The following is a 17,136-nucleotide window of genomic DNA, read 5'->3' on the forward strand; positions in this document are numbered from 1 at the left end:
TGCGTCAATGATTCGTATACATGTAGGTTATAATTACTTAAGGATAGACTGTGGGACTTTGAAAAGAGGTCTAGGCTATTATTTGCTCATTTTGTCCAAAATTGGCACAGAATTATCAGAAGTGGGCCCCGACACTCGGAACCTCAACTTTTGAATTCGCCATGGTTATGTCGTCGGAGTGACAAGTACACGTAGTAAAAATCAATAATTTAATTTATGTCCATTGAGTCATTTTTGTAATTTTGGTTCTTGGTTCATACCTCCAAATCTAATTCGACTTTTTTTTTATCTGTGCGACAGATTTTATAAACTTAAAGGTTTAATGAAAATGAAATATGTTCACATACAAATTTCAATACGGAAAAAAATACATACTAGTAATTTATTATATAAAAAAATATCAGAAATGACATTTTTGCCATACTGACAATGAGTACACAATATAGTTAACCATTAGTTTTAAGTATTCTGTGTTCTTAAAATCAAAAGTGAAAGCGACACTACCTCGGGGGCTCAAAATGGGTTCTCTATAGTTCGGACACTTCTCCCTATACTGCCACAGTACAATGTCATCTGGATGGTTAACATTGATTCCAAATTTATGTAAAAGTGGTTGAGTTTGTGAATTAGAGATGTCGTGAGACAATAAACACATATTTTTTCTACATTTACCGAGAAACCAGTCATTGCAGATGTGAGTAAACGGACACTCATTTTCATTTAAAAAGCATCCTCTGTTGTTGTAGTAATAACACGGTCCTGCTACCGATTTAGAGGGAAAATCCCGCAACCATGTCTTGCATTTGTCCTTATAAAGTTTAAGCAAATATTCTGAGCTGCTTTTTTCCACCGGAAATCCACATTTTTGAAGTTTTTCTAAAGACTCTTGGTTGATCATGTGGCATCTGTTGCAACTTCCGTCGCATGCGTAGTCTGATAAAATATGTTTTGCACAGACGTGCGGCCAAATGCATGGCGAATGAGCTAGGTCTTGGTTGTAGTTGATACATGGCAGTGGTACAAATGGAATGTTCAGGAAAGTTCCGGGTATATCTGGAAAAGAAAATGCATGAAAAACACGAATATAATATGTACAACATACATAACCTTGTACTACTGTTCATATTGGATCTAAGTTGTAGTTTAGGCATTCTTGAAAACTACAGAGTATAGATAAAACATTAATTTGTCAGTTGACGAAAATAGTAACAAAATGATAAATTCCAATATCTTAAGACCATTGCTACAGTTGAAACATGATTTCGGTGTCACCAGCTGTATCATTCATCAAATCTTTCGTATTTTTTAAGTCTTGAATCTGAACAGAAAGAGAGACGAATCCAGAAATTTATAAAAGTAGTCGGTAAGATCCAGAAAGTTATAAAATTTGCTTATTATCACCCAAATTTTCCAACAACAAAGAGATTCTAAGTCAAGGACTGCCACTGAAAAAAAACATGAATAGACTTCTCTGTACATACCTTTTTGATCAAGATTGTTTATTGCTTCTATTATATTCGACATTTCATTTCCAAGTCCAGCCTGCAGAGCTAGGTACGTATATGGTCGCAAAGCTTTCGGTACCTCGCAACTATCCAGCTTCAAAATAATTGGCGGGAAACCTTTATTGTCCATATGTAACTGTACTATTTCTGTCATTTCAACGTGGCACCAGAAACTTTTATTGAAATTTTCTGACAAAATTATTACAGTTTTTAGCGACTTTTTTAAACTTTTTTCAATATTTTCCTGGATAAGCCGACCAGCCTTAAACTCAATTTCATGAATGCAACATCGGTAATTCAGGGCTGACAATTGCGAGTACAGCTGATCTGCTATTTGTTTGTCGCCCTCTTCTGTAGCATAAGAAATAAACACGTGATATCGCTTTCCGTCTGGAAGACATGGCGGGTGACACATTCTGTCCGCTTCAAACCAAATTTGACCTCTGAAATAAGAAAGACGATAAAAATACGCATACAATACTTTTCTATTTAAATATGTTAATTACTTCCGCAAAAGGATGACATTTTGAACAGGCCATTACGGACAATGCACAAGTTCAATTACGGCACGTTGTCATATTTCCGGAGTGTTATAATACTTGAAGTTTCCTGTTCATCATGCATAAATAACATCCATTATTGTTAAAAGTCAATGCTGTATCTGGAAATGTAGTTCCGAATGCATGCAATTTATATATATTTTTTTGTTTCCTAAAACTGTTCTTAATATTAAGTAGACTAAGTACTCAAGCTAAGAATCGTGCAAATTATGTATATGTAAGTCACATACCCCTAAAAAGGCTCCACATTTAATTTTTGTTAACAAGTTGCTTTATTGGTTCATATGAATCATTCATTCCAATGTGTCTGCATAATAATTCACAACGATAACCTAATGGTTTCTACTGTATTTTAGTGTCATTCACAGAGTTATGTCCCTTTATTTTGATTTCTACAGTACATTCTAATTAATTTATGTATCTTATTAACAGGGGTTATATGAAAAAACAGATGTTAATTTCTGTTAACTATAAAGTTTTAAACAAAATATCAAAAATTAAAATATTGGTAATGCCAGTTAAGTCTTACATTTTGTAAATGGTGTATCTTTTTGTTATCCATGTTCCTCCAAAGGGTCATGGCTTAGTAAATACCAATCTTCATAAAAATAAAAAAAAATATGATTCATTCATGCAAAATATAACAAAATGTTCTTTTATTTTGAAACACTTATACACCACATAGCCGCCACCTATAATAGTGTCATTTTGTTGTTGCACTTCGAAATAAAAATTTAATAGATTGTGTATAAAATTGGTACATGTACTTTGCTAGAGTTTTCGTTCTTGATTGTGTTGATTTAGTTGACTTTAGAGGGAGATAAATGTACGGTTTTCTAAAAAAAAATACAGATCTGAACACAGAAAGGGCTATCGCTACGTAAAAATATAGCATATTCAGACTTGACTTAATCTAAACAACATCGTATGTTGGGTGGGTTTTTCTACACAATTGGTCAGCTACATATTACCACAGACGGTGTCTGAATTTTTATATGGACTGGTACTTAAATATCGGTCCAAAATACCGGTCGTATCCAAAAATTAAATTACTACATACCGTCGTGCAATATTCAAGATGTTTTATTACATGTAAGAGAATGCAACTTTTCGGTCAATATATTTACAATTAAACTACAGGCTTGTTCCCGCTACCAAATAAAGAGCCTGACTAGTATATGAATTCGTGTTTATATACTAGCCGGGGACTTCCTCAGTGATTTATAGACACACATGCTACATAATAATTTATGCGCTATTTTGAAATGCAGTCATTATTACAGGATTATCCTATTTATGTGGATTTGAAAATTAAAAAAAAATAAATGCTTGGCTAAAGTGCAGATTTAATTTATTTGAGAAAAGTTGCTTACATAAACAAACTATAAACCGAATCTTGCTTTAAACATATCGTTTATAAGTATTCCCTTCACCAAAAGTTAAAACAAATATGTACATATGTATATTTGTGTGCTGTTTCCCTACCAGCTCATAAAAATACCCTAATCAAAACACTGATTTTATTTTCTCCCTTTAATGCAATCTATTGTAGTCAAAATATAGTGTTTTAGTGGTTGTTATAGGTAGTATTAAAATAAATCTATCTAGCACTATCTATTTCCAAAGGCAGAGTGTATACAATTTTATAATCGACCTAGAATGCAAGCTACAAAAATAAAGCTCCTATGACACAGGACCTATACATAGGCAAATCTTTCATGTTTTTTTAAATGAGGCGTGGAAGGGCGAGAGCAGCAGAATTCGTCGATGGTGTTCAAATTTGTTTACTAACAGACATTGCTGGGCTAGGATTTCCATACAGTCAAGAAAATTTTATTCGCCAGCTATAGTGACATGTTTAACACATTAAACAATAGTCAAGATCTTAAATCAGAAGACGAAAACACCTGGCCCATTGAACCTATAGGTCACTTCAAAATAATAAACTGGGAACAAGGGAAAAATACTTGAATAACTGAGCGGTTTGCGTTCAAATACGCATTTAAAATATATTTCGCAGTATGTTTCATGTTATATATGACTGAAAATAGTATATTTTGACAATTCTATTCTTCCCAAGGACAAAATGTGGACCATATAACTATCTATGCAATTCAAAAGTAACCATCTTTTTTTTTAATTCCAAGCCCAATTCCCCCCCATTTCATCAAATGGTTCGGGTCTAATACTAGATACCTTACCATCAACTGAATGCATCATGTAATTAACCTTTTGATGAAGTGGCAATCACCAATATGCCTGTATATGAGCAACGAAATGGCGCTTCACTAAAGAAAGTTTCGAGACATTGTTTACTACTATGTATTTATCACTAAGCCTTTAACCTTTCCCATCGTCGTAGCAAGCCAAAGCACTTGGTGTCTTCAAATATTATTGATTGTCCGCAATTCTATTTCTATTACTTTAAAGTACTTTTTTTTCATATGATGCGTATGCACCTTAATAAACAAAAAAAAAATAAATATATGTACAATGTCATGTAATATTATATTGAAAAAAATAACACGTTACTTCGTTCTGTGCAAATCACCTGGTAAACAAATGTTTTGTTGGATTTTTACATAAAACTTCATTAATGAGAGAGTAATCAAGGGAACCAAGGTTATAGTGGTAATCAAAAGAATGTAATCCAGGGACAAAGACCAGACATGGGAAACAGACATACACAACAAAGAACATAAAGTAACTAAAATCATACATACAAAGTAACAAAAGTAAATGAGCAACTCGAACTCCACTAAAAACTGGGAGCATGGACCAGGTGCACCGGTAGGGTAAGCGTCCTCTGCTTTTCTAGAAACACCCGCCGAGTTGCTCATAAAAAGTCAAGTTCGGGATAGACAAACGAGGAAAGGAAAACTATGACCCGTTGAATAAATCAGTTTTCATGGTGCTGATGGACACACCATAATGATCCACGAGTTCATGATGACGACCATAAAACCTCTGTAGTGATGACTTCAATCTTGTAGCAACATAACCCTGTTCCAGAAGGAGACTGAATGCAAAATTTCCAGTAGAGAGACCTTGACTGTTTTTTTAATGAATCATTATGACATAATATCATACAGATTTTATCTACTGTATAGCTGTGGAATTAATTATTATATATAGTAAAATGTAAAGTACATGAGAACTGTTATATATATATATATATATATCATGGTTTTACATGTACATGTTCTGCAATCATATTAAAAATATCAATATGAATTATATTTTGGACTGCAAATATTTCTATTAAGTTCTTCGACTAACTCTACCACGGAATTTTTCTCTCAATCAGAATCTACAATAATCAATTTATGTATACCTATTAGCTTTTTAGCTTTTAAACATGCGTGTACATGTACTACAATATTAAATCTGAAAGGGTGAGAGGTTAAAATTTCTAACCAAAATGGTAATTTTGCTAGTTGTTAATCAATACTAACACAGTTGCTTGATAGCACTCTCAGTATTCTATTAGATTGCTAGCCTGGGTGCACGTGGAAGGAGAAGCTTTATTTCATGACGTTTTAAACGATCCAGGTTTTTATATCCTGTTATTTTAACCACGCATTACCAGGCGTACACTAATGTTTAGTCTATAGAATTGGTTTGAGTCGAATTCAAAATAAAATTAAGGGAATATAAACAGAAGTAATATCAATGAAGATACTGACGAACACATGGCAATTTCTTGGTAAGGTGCACGTGGGAACAGTCCTGGTCAGACCATAAACAAATTGAATACATATGGGCACAACATTAAACTTGATAAAGGCATACTGTTATTAATTTTCCTTCAACGGTAAAATAGTGTTACAGTAACTGCTTTATACTGTTCCCGCTGTTCAATGTATCAACGCTATTTTGTGAATACTAATGAGTTGAGCGAAAGGCAATGACATAATTGTCATATTTCCGTCTGTAGGCAGAATCCTGCGTAATTCTTATCATGATGATTGACAAAATTTTGACCAGAATAAAAGTAGTCACAGAACATTACAATTTGGAATTAGACATTACAAGTAAGCGATTTAAAAAAAATGCTTCTATCAAACCCCTTTTTGGTCCTACTTTCTATTCCATAATGGTCAAGCCCTTAAAATCCGTCAAAACTTTTCTTCTGTGGAAATGTAGTATGAAACTTAATAGTACAATTCATAAACATTGCCCACTTCTAAATCAAGTTATTGTCCAGAAACCTGAAATGTGTTGTTTTTATATGCAAGGCCCTTCTAGTTGCTAATATCTTCATAAATTTGAAAATAATCACTTCGAAAATACCTGAATTAATTGGTATAGAATCCTATGATACAATTTCATAGAGATCGGTACATATATATACTTAGGTTATATTGTGGAGTAGCACTCAAGCTAAAAATCGTGCAAAATGTGTTTCATGGTTGGAAAGCCAACATAATTTATTTTTATTTTTGATATTTTGTTTAAAATGTCATATTAAACAGAAATTAAAATGTGGCTTATCATATAACCCTTGCTCTTGGGAGATAAAAATTATATAGAAAGTTCAGTAAATTCAAAATTAAGGGAGATAACTCTGGAAATGACACTAAAATACAATAGATTCTGTTACCTTACTATAGTTCAGACGCAGATCCAGAGAGGGGTTTCAGACTATTGTGATTGATATTACCCCTACCTAACTATCGTTTAGACGAGGATCAAGGAGGTGGGGGGGGGGTTTCAGGCTATTATTATTGATACTACCCCATCTTAAATTACTCCCCTTCAGAGACGGACCCAGAGAGTGAATTCGGGTTCTCGGGGCATGTCGATATAGCCCTACCTTATTACCCTCCTAAGTTGGATCCACGGAAGGATTTCAGGTTACTTATTGTCAATACCACCCCAATAGTTCATCAAATTTACACAATTTTCGATGGAGGGTTCCTGGCTACCATTGGTTATTTTATTTTCCAAAATGCACGGAATTGACAAACTTTATCATACAAAGAGGATTTCTAACCAACGGGAAATCTCCCCCTTGAATGCATCTTTGGCACTGGCTTTTTTTTAAATCCGCCAGTTTGAATGAGTTAAAAAATACTTTGCTATGTTCATTAAAACGTGTATTTTTTAACTCGACCCAAACTCGCATGTAATTGAACATCATAACGTTATGGTTTGGTCACCCTTAAATATCTAGGAGGATAATATAATTATAATTATTTCGATTACATTACCACGAAGAAAAAAGATGAACAAAACACTATGTATCTGCCAACGTGTCATTGTCAATCTTAACACTAGAACATTTGACTTAAAAAAGCAAAACAAAAAAAACGCCAACCATGCAGTACAACATTGTGTATGTTTCATTAACGAATGTATATTGAAACAAGGAAAAAAGCATTTGTTCAAATGTTATTTTGCAATATATTTATAGATACCAAAATAAAACTTACCTTTTACATATTATCAACTGACTTAAACTGACATACGAAGTACACAAATGTTTACAATGTCATGGTCGTGGGATATGGCTTATCGACCGCAATTACGTCACCACTCTCATATATATGTCAGACATGAATAGTTTTAAATAAGTTTGGTCTTTTATGAATCATATATCAGTTATTAATGAGGTTAATCAAATAAATCTAAATAATAAAGTGAGAGAGACGTACTAGCTAATTTGACAATAGACTCGACGAGGAATATTATTTTTGTATGTGCATATAGTGGTTAAAACTTAAATGTCGAAAGGGACGGATCTAGAAAAAGGGGGAATCCGTAAAATAGAGGCTTGGAAATAAAACAGGGGATTTGTATTCTGTATAGTATATATACTGGTCACATGTATCACATTTTTCTAATACAATATATTTTAATTTACGCGTATACCTACTCAAACTTTTCATGCCCGCACAGAGGTTGGGGGTGGGGGATTACATGTAACTTAACAGGTAAAAGGGTACGGGTCTGCGGTCCCAAAATTTTTTACCCATCCCATTCATATATTCTGACAATAAAAAACTGACACCCATTCATATTTTAACCCCAATCACATATACGGCAACCCTAATGTACATACCTTTTCATATATCACTAATTATAAAAAGTAGACCGATATGGGCCGCACATCTGTACTTACCCGTTGAACTTAAATTACCCCCCATTTTTGCATGCCCGTAGCCATATTGCTTAAAATGAGGTTTTATAAAGTATATATGCAAGTAGCTATTTAACATTACATGTCAGACTTTAATAGCTCTTTTTTTAACAGTTCTTGCCGCCTTATTTCTTCCAAGGAGGTGCGTCGTAACTCCTTGAGTCCCTGCCTACGGGTACCTATTTAGTGAATTCGGAAAGGATCGTGTTGGGTGCCTAGGCCCATCTCCCGCCTTTTGAAATCGATAATATTCGAATTTGTTACAAGTTCGAAAGACTAGGAAAACAATCATATCTGTATAAATAACCTTTCGAAATATTATTGCATTATTAAGACAAACGAATTTTATTACTTTCTGAAAATGCTCCCCCGATTTGTAAATCCGACAGTGATTAGTGAAAGGACGGGCCACAAATGCAAGGCAGCATAATCATACCGGTCCGGGCACCGAGCATGTTAATCGGTAAACACAAATAGTCCTATATACTTGCAAACGTAGTGTTATAATACATATACTACCAATAATTTTCGGAAATTAGTGGAATACCGAAAGTGGTGGAGTACGACTACAATAAATATAATTGTTAGTTTCAATGGACAAAAATCAATATTTTGTAATATTAGAAAATGATTTTTTAAAAATATTACAAAATCATTTTTTAATATTAGAAATTCCTTTTGTAATATTAAAAATTCATTTTCTAATATTACAAATTCCTGATTCAGTAATATTATAAAATATCACACTTTTTATAATTTTACAAATTGAATTTGTAGTATTAGAAAATGAATTTGTAATATTAGAAAATCAGTCACAATTTTTAATATTACAAAATGATTTTCTAATATTAAAAAATCGCAACTGAATACGACAAAAAAATCGTTTTTGAATAGTAGAAATTCAATTGAATTTTTAATATTAAAAAAGTGTTTTGTGATATTAGAAATCTAATTTGTAATATTAGAAAATGAATTTGTAATATTAAAAAATCATTTTTTAATATTAGAAAATGCTCATTTTTGTCCACTTTGGCTTCCCATAGTGATACGTGTAGAATAGTAACAATATCAATAACAGTAATTTTGAAGCGTTCATGATGTTTCGGCGTAACGCTTGCATGGTGAATCATCACATTTTTCCCAAAAGCTGTGATCCCTTTAAATAATGAAAGAAAAAGGAGGGTGTAGTTGTCAGGCTCGGTGTTGTTAATTCGACTATTTGCAGGCTTAAGTATATTCTTTATATCATAAACAACAAACCCATTAATGACCATTGATTTGAGGGCGCTGATTTGGTTTGCCTGCAAGAACTACCTACTCCTTACATTTTCATTGTATACATTTAATAGCTGTATGATGTATATGCAGAGTTGGATCAAGAGGGGGCTCTTGTCTACAGCAACCCTTCCCCCCCCCATTGTTAAAAAAATAGGTTACACTGTAATAGTGCAAAATATTAGGGGAATGCAAACAGACAGGACCCCTTTTTATTAATTACTGCATATACACCCCCATTTTTTAAATAATTTTCTGGATTCATCCCTAATATGGTTCAGTACATACAGTGTTAAACAAACCTTTATGCAAAAACTGGTCTTAAAGGAAGTATTTTTTACTGAGAAAGGCAGAGTCAAATTGGCATCATTAAAAGTCCCCAATGGCATTGCAACTAGTGACAATATGGGCATGATATAAGTTAGTAAAGAAATAGAACTACTGTGATGTATTGCACATTTTTTATTTTCCCCTAATTTCTCTATACAAATACAACAGACAGGATTCAAATATTCTCTTAATATTACAGAAATAAAATACTGATCATTAACACATTTTTATTTTCCCTTAATTTATCTATACAAATACAACAGACAGGATTCAAATAATCTCTTAATATTAGAGAAATACAATATTAATCATTAACACATTTTAGCTTATAGCAATTTGTTTAGACCGGACCAAAAACTCCTCTTATTCTGATGAACAGTCCTTTGTATGACAATGAAAAGGGATATCAATTATAACTACCAACAGACTTTGCATATAATAAACTCCTTTCTTTGAGATAAAGTTCAATAACTCACAAAATATTTAAAAATTGTCATGCACAATTTCTATTTTTTTTTTTTAATAATCAATTGATATTCTACATTTTATACAATGATGCATCTGAGCAGCATGATAAGATAAAACAAAACTGCATGCTCAACTGTAAGTTTTAAAAATCTGATATACAATTGAAAAATAAAAAAAAATACTCCAAAAAAATATTAGATATTAAAAGAAATAACATTTACATATTATAATAAAATTCTTTGTGGAGCGCAGCATCATACAACTAGTCACTGAACCCTTTGTGGGGCGCAGCATCGTACAACTAGTCTTTGAACAGTAGGAGCAAGTATAGAGATATAATACAAACTTCAGACACCTTTGATTTTTGATTGTGAATAGACATTTGACACAGGAAAAAAATTTAACCATTTTTAGCCCTTAATTCCAAAATGGTTCCAGTCGCAACCCCCAAAATCAAGCCCAACTTTCCTTTGGGATAGTACTTTGTGGTAGAATTTAAAAGAGATTCATTCCTTTTTACTCAAGTCATGATCCAGAAATCAGAAAAATGTTTGTTTCTGTTCCCTTTGAGGCCCCATATTCTTAAATGGCTCATGTCACAATCCCCACAATCAATCCTAGCCTATTTTTTGAGGTATGGCATATTGTAGTACAATTTAAAAGAGATCCATTCACTTTTACTCAAGTTATTGTGTTACACCAACCTTTCTTTCTGTGGTTTGGAAACTTGTTAAAATTATAAAAAAGATCAAACATTAAATAGAAACCTAGTGTCTACAGACAACATCACTGACAACAATGAAGTCAGCGCCATACCATTATAACACCGCAAATTTTTTGCATATAAAAATAATTTACTTAAAACAAGGTCCCCTATTTGCCAATAAAATCTACCCTATTGACAGAATATTTAATCACAGCCAGATTGATAAGGTATCTAAAACTGTTCTGATTTTAAAATGCATTCTGTAAAAAAAATCTTAAAAAAGTATAACTGTATTACTTTAATGAGAATGTCCAACATAGTAAAATACACAGAACTTATTTAACAGATAACCTACATTTCTATTCAAACACGTCACTGACCTCTGGTCATATGAACTGATTTTACAGTAAAACACGCCTACACAAAACCCATTTTGGACTATTAAGTACTGCTCTGTCTAAGAATCAGATAAACTTGTGTAAGGTATGGCACATGAAGAAAGAACAAATTTTTTTCATTAACCAAGTAATTTGCCTTTTTAAAATATTGACAGGTCAAGTTTAGTTGAAATGAAGAATGGAAATATGGTGGGGGAATTTTCCTGCACCTTTTCGTTATAAAAGCAGTAAAAAATATCTACATCACAGATTCTTTAGGATAAATTTAAATAGTGTTCAGTTGTTTTCTGTGTGTACTGAATATATATGAGGCAAAAATGACTAAACTGAGAATTATGATGTGCCATCATTTGCCAGATCTTTATACAGAATGGTATTAAGATGTTCATATTGCCAAAAAAAATCCAGTATGTCAACTAAAGGACTACTTGGGAGGCCAAACACTTTCAGAAAGGTTGCAATTTTAAAAAAAAATATATTGTACAGAACTAGTATAATATATGGGAACATAAAAAAGTGAAAAAAATAGGAAATATCCTTACCAGCAGTATGAGTGTAAAAAATTATAATTAATCAGTGTTCTAGAACTCAAAATTTTCCCATGTAAAAATCTGCCAAGGAAAAAATATAATTACTTCATGATAACTTCCCCTTAGAAATTGACTTTGCACATTCATCAGTTATCTTTAAATATTGTAAGCCAGAAATAAGTTGAAAGTTGAATCTAAATGTTCACTTTCTCAAGAAAACTTGTTTAAAAAAAATCTTTAAGGTTGTTTACAATAAGGCAGTTTAAACATCCTATAACATGGAATCCAGCCAAGTTTGCTTTAGAAGCATGCACAATTAGACTTTGGAGTTCATTTTGGAATAAAAATTACATAAGTTTTTCATCTATGATGTTAAGTAGCTTCAGGCATATAAATTATGGAATGGACATTGTTTTCCCATATAAAGCCTTATACATTTGTAGTACAATAAATTTTAGGTAAGTGTTATCTCCCTTGACACTTGATATTAGATTTCTTTGACCCACCATAAGGTCTGTTACATTAAAACATATATGCAAGGTACAGAAGGAAGACACTTTATATATTTATATAAAAGTGGTTGTCAAAACTCTTGAAAATTAATTGAAGCACAAAGATTTAGCACAAGTTGCTTCTATACATGTAGGCCAGTCCCCTGGCAAGAAAGTGCTTTCCCCAAATCTGTTATTACACTGTACTTTTATAATCTTAATAAGAAAATTTACCATAAATGTATTATTATTTGTAGTGTACTTATTATCACTATTTTCTCTGTTAATTGTAAAGTGTGAACAATAGTACCCAGGATATTGATTGCTAACACTATGTAACATTTGTCATTGTTTTAAACTGGGAAAATTGATAAATATTTCCACTTGATATATTCCGTGAAAATTAGAAACTGTGAAAATTAAAATGTTTACAGTACATGAAACACTACTAAGAATTTAAATACTCTGAAGCATATTTAACAACATACTAAACAAATACCTATAAATCACCCATGCCTGACTCTTAGGTGGGTGGCTACTTCATATGTCAGTATGACTAGTTTTAACTCATGAATGGCAAAACAAATACTGAAAATCTGAAAACACATAATGTACATTGTATAAAGGAATAGGAATAGGTGCCAATCCAAATGCACAGCATTTTATTGCCATAAAAAATGTTACATACACAACAATTACTTAGGGTTATGTGAATGCAATAAATGTGCAAAATGCTGAAGTTTTATTGCACTACTCAACAGTGAATAGACTTAACAATGATATACATGTATTGAGAAAAAATACTGGATTATCATCATGCTTATTGCAGAGAACTCACACAAATTTCTTTTTTCTTTTCCATATTTGTTATGGAGACAGTTTCGTTAAGGTTTGAAGTAATGGACCGATCGTGTATTGTTAAGTAACTTTAAATTTGAAAACAGTGTTTTTTAATTGGAAAAAATTAAGGAACTCAATTTGACTGGCAAATGTGAATCAAAACTTTACACATGTAAATCATGTTTGTATGAACATAAAAATGGGGCATTAAGAAAACATTAAGTGATACCCTGCCACATAATGGTATAAAAAGTGGCAGGGCAAAATATTCAAAATTGCCTAACCTGAAAACTACATTTCAGATTTTGCTTTGAAAATTGAATTTCACCTGTATTTTATAGTACTAAACAACTGTGCAAAAGTTTTAAAAAAATCACTGATCCATTCTCAAGTTGTCACCAAGAAATTGCCAGGGGACAGACAGCCTGATAGACATGCATCTTTTCAGTGGGTATCACATAATACATTGACACTTCCAGTGAATTGTGTAATAAAAACTGTACAAATGTAAATCATGATTGTACAAATGTACACAAGATTGAATATAGAAATGAACATTGCCTTTGCTTCTTGTCATTTTGTCATACTTAAGATTTACCACATTAAAAAATGAAGTACATGTAAACCCTGAACTTCAAATTCATATAGCCTAAACAATAATCCTTTAAGGACTATATCTCCTGGAATGTATCACATTTAAACTAATAATTAATACAATCCATAAACACATAACTTGACACATCTACCATGGACTTCTAAGGTATAATCAAACATTCATAAGGTACATTTTTTGAAAAACGAGGCAGTTGTTTAATTTTTGATTTAAGAAATACATATTGTACAAACTTAGAAAGCAATGGTCTATCTTGATAAATTTATAATTCTTAGAGACCTGATAATAATTCCCTTCGGAAATGATTCACTTTTCTAAACTTAGTAGAATCTTAATGCTAATGATGGGACAAAAAAAAAAAAAAATTCAGGGAGATTAAAAATCAAAAATATTTAAATACATATCTTTAAATGTTAAGCTCTAACCAAATGCAGCAGTACTCACTTATGCTGAGTGTCAATGTTTAGCTCTGTGGTATTGTAAAATATGGTTAACTTTGTTGTACTGTTACATATATTCGAATGGTTAACACTCTGTTATCGTAATACACAATCAATGGTTAACTCTGTGGTGTTATAACATACAATTCATAAAAAAATATGCATATAAACTCACACTTTTTACAAATTTAAAGTGCACCTTAAATTATAACAAGAGACTCCCAGGAGCCTGAATCACCCACCTGGTTTAATCTTTCAAAGGCAATAAATTTAACGAGAAGTTGTCCAACAATTTTGACTCAAGAAGTCTTTGGTAGGGCTTATCATAAGGATCATTTCAACAATTGAAAGTTTCTTTTAATCTGTCACTGTTTTCCAGATATTGACTGAAAACTTAAAAAAAAGGATAAATTTTCCCCTTTCCAAGGCAACAACTCTTACAAGAAGTCAGGTCTCAGTAACCACTTCCGGGTCAAATGGCCCCCTATGTAGTACCAAAAACACACTGAACCTAGAAATATGCACTGTAAGTGCATTATTTGTGTGTATTCTGATCAAAAGAAGTTATAATAAAGCTGATAATGTGTACTTTAAAATCATATTTGTAATTTACTACAAAAGTGTATGAATATCGTTACATGTGTGAGTAATTTGCCTCCATGCTGTCAGTTAGCAGAAAAGGTAAAAATGTTGATTTTCAGTATTTTTTATTCAAGTAAATTTTGTGAAGAATTTCTATGGTCATTGTACCATTAGAATAATGATTTTGAAAGCCTTATTTTCCAAGCTTCGCAATGTGTCATTTGTTCCAGGAATTCACAGTGAAACATTGAAAATTACTTGTTTAACATGTAAAGTAATGGAAACTTTAGAAGTGGTTAGTGAAACCTCATCTGACAACTTTTATCCTTGAAGACTTTTGTAGTCCTATTAGTAAGCATCATTTCAGCTACTGAAAAAATTTGGCTAAACCTAACGGTTTTGGATTTATATGCAAAAAACTACTGTCGGACCCATATATTGTACATTCTATTTTTAGTAACGGCTGCCATGTTTTTGACGGATCAATAATCCCCACATCAGTTCTACGCAGGATACACCAAGGAACATTAATACCAAGTTTGGTTCCAATTGATCAAATAATGTCAGAGGAGAAGATTTTTGAAAAAAATAAGGATAAAAATAGCAAAAAATCGTTGAAAAAGGGCAATAACTCCAACATTACTCAACAGTTTAAAACCAAAATTTGACCATAGATAGATCTCATCATGCTGAACACTTTTACCCATGTCAGAATTTAGCTAAACCTTATAGTTTTGGAGATGTACGCAAAAATCTGTTGTCTGACTCCTATGTTCTATTTTCAGTAATGACAGCCATGTTTTTCGATGAATCAAAAATCCCCACATCAGTTCTATACAGGATACCCTAAGGAAGATTCATACCAAGTTCGATTTAAATTGGTCAAGTAGTGTCAAAGGAGAAGATTAGCAAAAATCGTTGAAAAAGGGCAATAACTCCAACATGGCTTAACAGATTAAAACCAAAATTTGACCAGAGATAGATTTTATCATGCTAAAAACTTTCACCAACATCACAATTCAGTTAAATCTAACGGTTTTGGAGATATGTGTGAAAAATTACAGTCTGATCCCTATGTTCTATTTTTTTTTTTTTTATGTTCCATGTTTTTCAATGAATCAACAATCCCCACACCAATTCAATGCAGGACAACTTAAGGAACATTTATACCAAGTTCGGTTCTAATCAGTCATGTAGTTTCAGAGAAGAAGAGTTTTGTGTAATTGTTAACGACGAAGACGTTGACGGACAACAAGTGATGGCAATAGCTCACCTGGCCTTTTGCCAGGTGAGCAAAAAACACCGGGATACGTGTGGTTTTAATATCAGGAGGCAAAAACAAAATTAACACAGGAGCACACACATCCAACTCTTTTCAGGGAGTAATAATTTCAAAAGGAAAAGGTGGCTAAGATTTAAACTGACTTCATGGTGAAACATTAATTTAAGACAAGAGTTTTTTTTCCTAAATATATAAACTGAGAAAAACATGAAAAAGAAAGGAATTACTAGTAAAAGGGAAATTAAATCAAGGATCAAAATAATTACACCCAGCCAAAGTGTATCAATTGATTACTCCCTAAAATTGTAAATAAAAATGACACTTTAAGGCCAACCAAAATAGAAGCACCTGTTACAGGGATTTTATTAAGTGGTGGTCCAAGGTCTGGAACCTTTGACTTTTTAACCTACGACCTTTGAAATTTGATTTACCTATGTCATTGACCTAAAATTCTATTCACTGACTTGTTGGTGACATTCGGTTTTCCTCAAGTGGATCATTGATTTTAAACTCTGAAAAGTCCAGGACCTTCCATTCTTGACAATTTATCTGAACCCCTGTGGTTATACATTTAAAAATAAATTACATATACTGAGGATTAAAAACTTGGTTTAAAAAGTTAAAATAAAGATAAACTAAATGAAAACTGTACATCTTAAGTTAAATCATACTTCCTATGAAGCAATTACAAATGTACAGTTTTAACTGATTGTATAAGGCCAACAAAAAATCTTATGTTAATGTACCATTAAACAGTGACTATGGTTAAATCTGGACTGGAAAAACTATACAAAAAAATTAGACCTGTGCTACATCAATTACTACTAACCACTATGATCTTCAGTCATTGAATAAAATGGTCATTAAAAAAAATCTCAATACTAAAGTTTTCCCTAGTTGCAATTGATTCAAAATGAATTTTAGTGTAAAAATAAACTAATGACATACTCCATTTTGTTTCTAGTTAATTTGAA

The 17,136-nt window shown here is 32.2% G+C and overlaps 1 protein-coding gene across 2 annotated transcripts; it reads right to left on the bottom strand.

The window, feature by feature from the left end:
• Positions 1-368: 368 nt before the first annotated feature.
• LOC148598686 (uncharacterized) lies at positions 369-7,641 on the bottom strand. Of its 2 annotated transcripts, XM_088561262.1 has the most exons (4): positions 7,501-7,641; positions 2,595-2,663; positions 1,482-1,948; positions 369-1,053 (listed from the first exon to the last, which is right to left on the bottom strand). In XM_088561262.1, the coding sequence occupies exons 3-4, from the start codon at positions 1,918-1,920 to the stop codon at positions 401-403; spliced, it is 1,092 nt and encodes a 363-aa protein (XP_088417388.1). In that variant the 5' UTR covers positions 1,921-1,948; positions 2,595-2,663; positions 7,501-7,641; the 3' UTR covers positions 369-400. The 2 variants fall into 2 exon arrangements, with proteins under 2 accessions (XP_088417388.1, XP_088417389.1); XM_088561263.1 differs by lacking the exon at positions 2,595-2,663 and having other exon boundaries at positions 7,501-7,622.
• Between the last annotated feature and the right edge of the window lie 9,495 nt (positions 7,642-17,136).

The sequence above is a fragment of the Perna viridis genome, chromosome 14 (genome assembly GCF_037379345.1).
Source record: "Perna viridis isolate PV_CMFRI_1.1 ecotype Kerala chromosome 14, ASM3737934v1, whole genome shotgun sequence".
In the NCBI taxonomy this organism is placed as follows: Eukaryota; Metazoa; Mollusca; class Bivalvia; order Mytilida; family Mytilidae; genus Perna; species Perna viridis.